This window comes from Polistes dominula, unplaced genomic scaffold (genome assembly GCF_049000335.1).
Source record: "Polistes dominula isolate Pdom_NZ unplaced genomic scaffold, Pdom_raw_medaka contig_20, whole genome shotgun sequence".
Taxonomy (NCBI): Eukaryota; Metazoa; Arthropoda; class Insecta; order Hymenoptera; family Vespidae; genus Polistes; species Polistes dominula.
In genome coordinates, this window is record NW_028301147.1 from 1,538,248 (window position 1) to 1,544,247 (window position 6,000).

The following is a 6,000-nucleotide window of genomic DNA, read 5'->3' on the forward strand; positions in this document are numbered from 1 at the left end:
ACGCACACACACGATGATTTAAAATTAAATTGAAAGAGGAGAAAGGTTTTTGCATTTTTTGTAACATTGATAGTTTCTCTAGTTTTTTTTTTTAAATATTTATTTGTTTTTGTAATAAATCATAAAAAGATTATTATGTAATAATATAGTAATTATAATTTGCTATAATATTATAGTATTATATTATAGCATTATAATTTATGCTATACTATTATAATATTATAATGTGTGTGTTATAGTATGATAATATAGTAATTAAAATTATTATATAGTAATATATTAATTAATACATTATATTATATAATATATTAATTATTTGTAATATAGTAATTATAATTTACTATAATATTATAGTATTATAATAATATTATAGTAATTATTAATATAATATTATATAATTTATATATATATAATAAATATTAATAATTTTATATTAATAATATTACCTATATATATATATTGTAATGTATTAATTATATTACATATAATATATAATATAATATTATATAAAATACTATAGTAATTATAGTAATTATTATTTAATAATAATATAACAATATTATAGTATTAGTAATTATTATTTAATTAGTATAGTATATTTATATATACAGTATAGTATAGTTTAGTATAGTATAGTATAGTGTTTAGTGTAGTATAGTTTAGTTTAGTATAGTATAGTGTTTATTATAGTATATTTTAGTTTAGTATAGTATAGTGTTTAGTATATATATATATGTTTTGTGAAGTGGTTGACTTCGGCTATCCCCAAACCAGCCCGGGACTGGTTTAGTATAGTATAGTTTAGTTTAGTATAGTATAGTGTTTAGTATAGTATAGTATAGTTTAGTATAATATAGTATTTATTTTATTAGTATAGTATTAGTAATTATTATTTAATGAAATAATATAAAATAAAATATAAAATAATGTTTATATAATACAGTATATAAATTATATTATCATATATTTAATTTTTTTTATATATATAATTTGGTTACACAATTTTATTTATTTTTTTTTAAATAAGATTTAATAGAATTGATATTTTCTCTAATTTTTTAAAATACATATTTGTTTTCAAATACAAAAGATTATTATATCTAACGTTGTAAAATACTTCGGTTAAAATTTTCTTTATTTTTAAAAGTAAAACGTAGAGTATGATTTTTTTTTTTTTAAATGAAAATGAAAGAATGAAAAGATCCGGAAATTTGATTTTCTTCGATTAGATTTTGAGATTAGTCGCGGTGTTAGATGAAAAAAAAAATGATCTTCTCGTGGGAAGAAAATTGGAGCGGATGATCGTTCATTGACTGATCAAAAGAAAAGAAAAAAAAAAAAGGAAACAGCTGTTACAAAATATAAGTCAGTTAGAAAAGATCTTTCAAAGAATACCGCTGTTGTTGTCTTTTTAGAAAAAAAAAAAAAAATTATCTAGATAATTATTTCTTTTCTTTATCAACAATCTTTTTCTTTTCACCAGTATGTTTTCTTTTTTTCTTATTCGTTGTAACACCTTGTTGTTCATTTATATCAGAATTTGTTTGTAAATGAATTGCTGGACGTTTGATTGGTTCATTAAACGTTCGATTGATCCATGGTCTTGGTGCACGAAATTCTAAATCAAGTTTATGCTTTCCATCAACGTTTCGTGACATTTTACGTATTCTCAATACAAATATATTTGGATTTTCTTCCAAATCTATTTGTGGTTTGGTTATTTTAGTTTTTTCCAATTTTTTTTTATCTTTGTCATCTTGAGGATTGTCGGGTATTTTTTGTAAAATTCCGGGATGAGGATAAACCGTTATGGTACGTCCACCTTTACCTGTTTAAATTTATTTGTAATTAATTACGTAGAATGGATAATGGTGGACAGTTTTTTTTTGCAAAATTATTTTAATCATCCCTATCAATATTTTTTTAATTTTTTAATTTATTAAATTACCTAACATTAATTTTATTAAATTACATTTTATTTTTTTTATTTTTTTTATTTTAATTTAGTAATTTGTTATTTTTTTATTTTTTGGTTTTATTTATATAAAATATTGACCAAAAATGTAAAAAGTGTTTACATTACATTAATTTATTTATAAAAAATTAATTAATTTAAAAAAAAGAAAAACACAGAAAAAGATATACAATTAAGTTCAGTGCCATCTGTTGGTCATAGATTTCTGTGAGAGCGCGAAACATATGAACATAACCTTAACTTTTATCTATACAACAACGTCATATTCTTACTAAAATATAATAATAATAATATATATATATATATATATAATATATATTTGTCAAAATATTAGTTAAAATATAAATTTTCGTTTAAATAAAATAAATTGAAATATTTTGTTTAACACAAAAAGGTTAACACCACTTACCACTTTGATCGCAACTTTGTTTGATCGTTGAATTTTGACCAGTATACTTGTATCCAGATTTAGATAAATCACTCATTTCATAAACAATATCATTTCGACATTTAGGTGATCCTGAAGATTGAATTTGTTCATCAGATTTCGATGAAAGTATACCTGGATCATTTGGACAATCGCATGGTGGTTCGAATTCATCTTGTACGTGTTCCTTTTGTACTCTAATCACCATATGATTGTCATTTATTATTGCTTCTATTTCTTTATATGGTAATCCTTTTTTAGTAATATCTGAAATTATTCTAGATTTTTTTTCCGTTGTACAAGGATCCAATTGTTCTTCATTACAATCTTTTGATTCTTTTAATTTACAATTACAGTCGTCAGGTATTTGTGAAATTTCAACATGTTTCTTAGGTGATTCAGATGAACAAGTGCAATTGTGTATTTTGTCAAAATTTGGACAAGATGAAATTGCATTACGACAATTTATTGTATTTTGTCTGTGTTGATGATGTAAAATTATGTTATTCGTGAAATACATGTATTTAACTTTAGAAATAGTTTACATACTTGAAACGTTTGCAACAGGAATTTCTTGGAGGAGGAGGAGGAGAATAAGAAGAAGTTGGAATAGCATGATGACATCGTAGTAAAGTGTATTTCTGTTGTGTTTGATCGTGTGAATGAGATTTCAAACAATTTGGATATGTGTGAGTGATATTATGTGGTATACAACCACAATCATAAGTTGCTGCAATCATGTTCTGTAATTTGTCGTACGTTTAAAAACCAAATCATATCGGATTAATGTTATTGTATATAATTATACATGATTTTTAATCATTTTAATTTATACATTATTCCAAAAAAATTCATAACCAAAAAAAAAAAAAAAAAAGGATGTGTGAAGAAACATTTTTACGATTTGAAGATGTTTACAGTTGAAAAAAAAAAAAAAGGAAAAAAGATGAAAATAATATCGATAGGAAGTTAGAATAATAAATAAATCGATTGTAAAAATAATTTCTAACCTATAAAAATGGAGAACTACTGTTATTTGATACATTAATTATTTTTAAAATACAATTATTGATTTATTATCATCAAAATTATTACAGTTATTAATGAAACATGCAAGATATTTGTAAACCAAGTATGAATTTACAATAATAAAATTGTTATAAATTGTTTTTATTAATATTTAATGTAATTTTTTGATAAGATCCATGTTGTTGTCCACCAATACTCGTTCCAACATGTCCACCACCACTTTGTTCATCATCGACAAAAATCAAGGATACTTGTTCAACGAAATATTACGAACAAATTGGTGCAGAGATGATTGGTAATCGTTTGATCATACGAATGGAAAAAGATAAATCAAAATCTAAAAAGAAATTGGATCAATGGGAACCACCATGTGATTGCGATGTCGTAGAAATTCAAAGACCAACGAGTAAAACGGGTCCTAAAATTTTAAAGGGTTCCAATAATAATCGTATTTTATTTCGGGTACAATCTAAGGGTCATATGGGTACCAAGGAAGATCCTCATTATAAACCTCAAGCTGTTTCTTATGAGGTACAAATTACGTTGTTAATACAAAATTAATTGCATTAATTCATTATATTTAATCGTTATATAATATTTAATAATTGAAATATATATATATATATATATATATATATATATATATATATATATATATATAATGCATATAAACATATCATGCAATTATATAATATGTATTATATTATATAATAATTATACCTCATTAAATAATATATTATATAATATAATATATATACCTAATTTTATATACCTATTATATACCTAAATATATAATATAATTATATATAATTACTTTTTATCTACTTTTACCTAACCTTACTTTAATACCTAGATATATAATATATTATATCTAATATATATATATATATATATATTTATATTAGGTACATGTAGTATTTATAAATACAGTATATAATATTTAAATACTAAATATTATATAATTACAATAATTTTATAATTAATATATAATATAATTATAATTACTTTTTACCTAGTTTTACTTAATCTTACTTTAATACCTAATATATAATAAATTATACCTAATATATATATTTATATTAGGTATATAGTATTTATAAATATAATATATAGTATTTAAATACTAAATATAATATAATTTATAATAATTTTATAATAAATAAATAATATAATTATAATAACTTTTTACTTACAATTAGTTTTATTACTAAACCTTACTTTAAAACCTGAATATATAATATATTATATATTATTTATATATATAATTAATATATAATATATAATATAATTTATATAGTGTGTTATAGTATTTATATATATATTACATAAAATAATATTATATTTATAATATTAGAATGAACCAAATGTTCTTGCATTTCTTTTGTTATGAATTGCTGAACTGCATAATAAATTATTTTAATACAATTTATGAAATAATTGAGACACAATTTACAATTAATACAAATATTAATCATGAAAAAAGAATGTATATTAAAATTGTAGGAAAATAATTGAATAATTACTTATTACAGATAGGTGGTTGTAAGGGTGGTCAATATACAAATGACGATTGTCGTACTATTACGTTTTATCCAATACTCGGTGCACCTGGATCTCAAGAAGTACACACAGATCAAATAACAGATGGCAATGAAAATGTTTGTTTGTTAAGAATTAAAAAGAAACCAGATACAACGGAGAAAGTTAAAAGAAACGTTGAATTGGAACTTAGAACACCTAGACCACCAACACAACCCTTAACTCCACCAGCATCTTCTTTTCATTCTCATTTAGATGAGAATCAAAGTAAAAAACAATCGGTTGACAAAGGATCGAAAAAAAAATCGAAAAAGAAAAGAAAGAAAAGGAAAAAATAAAACAATTTTCTCTCTCTTTTTTTTTCTTTTTTTTTTTTTTTAAACAATGTAAAATTAAATCTGAATTTTATTTAATAGAAATGAGCGTAGAGTTTGATCTTGTAAATTTTTTGATGATGTGTGTAATTAACAATTTGAATAATTTTAATAATAATTTTTCTTTCTTCCTCACATATGTAATTTTATAAATAATTTAATAAATTAATTTAATAAATTATTAAATATATATATTATTAAATATATATAATATAATAATAATAATATTATTAATATAATATATAATTATATTATAATATAATTATATATTGTATTATATCAATACATATCTTCTAATAATAATATAATAATAAATATAATATAATAAATATATTAATTAATTAATAAAATTATAAATTATATGTTATATATATATATATATATATTAAATAAATTTTATAAAAAAAACGAATGTGTGATTCAAATGAAAACAAATTTCAATAATAGAAACAAATTTCTTGGATTTTTGTTAGTACAATAAAATGGATATTTATTGTAAAGAAAAATTGTCTCTGTGATGAATCAAGAATAGGATGAAAATGTAAGGTTATAAAAAAAAAATGGGCGTAAAAATTGATTTTTTTTTTTGAATGAATTATTAAAGAAAGGGTAGTTCTTTGTGAACTAGGTATTTTTTTTTTTTTGAGACATTTGAA

The 6,000-nt window shown here is 20.7% G+C and overlaps 2 protein-coding genes across 2 annotated transcripts; one reads left to right on the forward strand and one right to left on the reverse strand.

Annotated features, from left to right (window-relative positions):
- Positions 1 to 967: 967 nt before the first annotated feature.
- On the reverse strand, positions 968 to 3,253 carry LOC149030887 (uncharacterized). Its single transcript, XM_089177171.1, has 3 exons — positions 2,952 to 3,253; positions 2,385 to 2,881; positions 968 to 1,828 (listed from the first exon to the last, which is right to left on the reverse strand). The coding sequence occupies exons 1-3, from the start codon at positions 3,140 to 3,142 to the stop codon at positions 1,443 to 1,445; spliced, it is 1,074 nt and encodes a 357-aa protein (XP_089033297.1). The 5' UTR covers positions 3,143 to 3,253; the 3' UTR covers positions 968 to 1,442.
- Positions 3,254 to 3,409: 156 nt separating this feature from the next.
- LOC107066069 (uncharacterized) lies at positions 3,410 to 5,379 on the forward strand. Its single transcript, XM_015320323.2, has 3 exons — positions 3,410 to 3,534; positions 3,604 to 3,962; positions 4,964 to 5,379. Exons 1-3 carry the CDS (start codon positions 3,513 to 3,515, stop codon positions 5,306 to 5,308), a joined length of 726 nt encoding a protein of 241 aa, XP_015175809.2. The 5' UTR covers positions 3,410 to 3,512; the 3' UTR covers positions 5,309 to 5,379.
- The last annotated feature ends 621 nt before the right edge of the window (positions 5,380 to 6,000 follow it).

Bases quoted from the DNA above. Each gene is read 5' to 3' on its own strand.
- LOC149030887 (XM_089177171.1), bottom strand. From the start codon at position 3,142: ATGATTGCAGCAACTTATGATTGTGGTTGTATACCACATAATATCACT. The intron at 2,882-2,951 runs GTATGTAAACTA...TCATCAACACAG, and splicing joins TCCTGTTGCAAACGTTTCAA to ACAAAATACAATAAATTGTC. The intron at 1,829-2,384 runs GTAAGTGGTGTT...AAATTTAAACAG, and splicing joins ACAAAGTTGCGATCAAAGTG to GTAAAGGTGGACGTACCATA.
- LOC107066069 (XM_015320323.2), top strand. From the start codon at position 3,513: ATGCAAGATATTTGTAAACCAA. The intron at 3,535-3,603 runs GTATGAATTTAC...TTTTTTGATAAG, and splicing joins GCAAGATATTTGTAAACCAA to ATCCATGTTGTTGTCCACCA. The intron at 3,963-4,963 runs GTACAAATTACG...TACTTATTACAG, and splicing joins CTCAAGCTGTTTCTTATGAG to ATAGGTGGTTGTAAGGGTGG.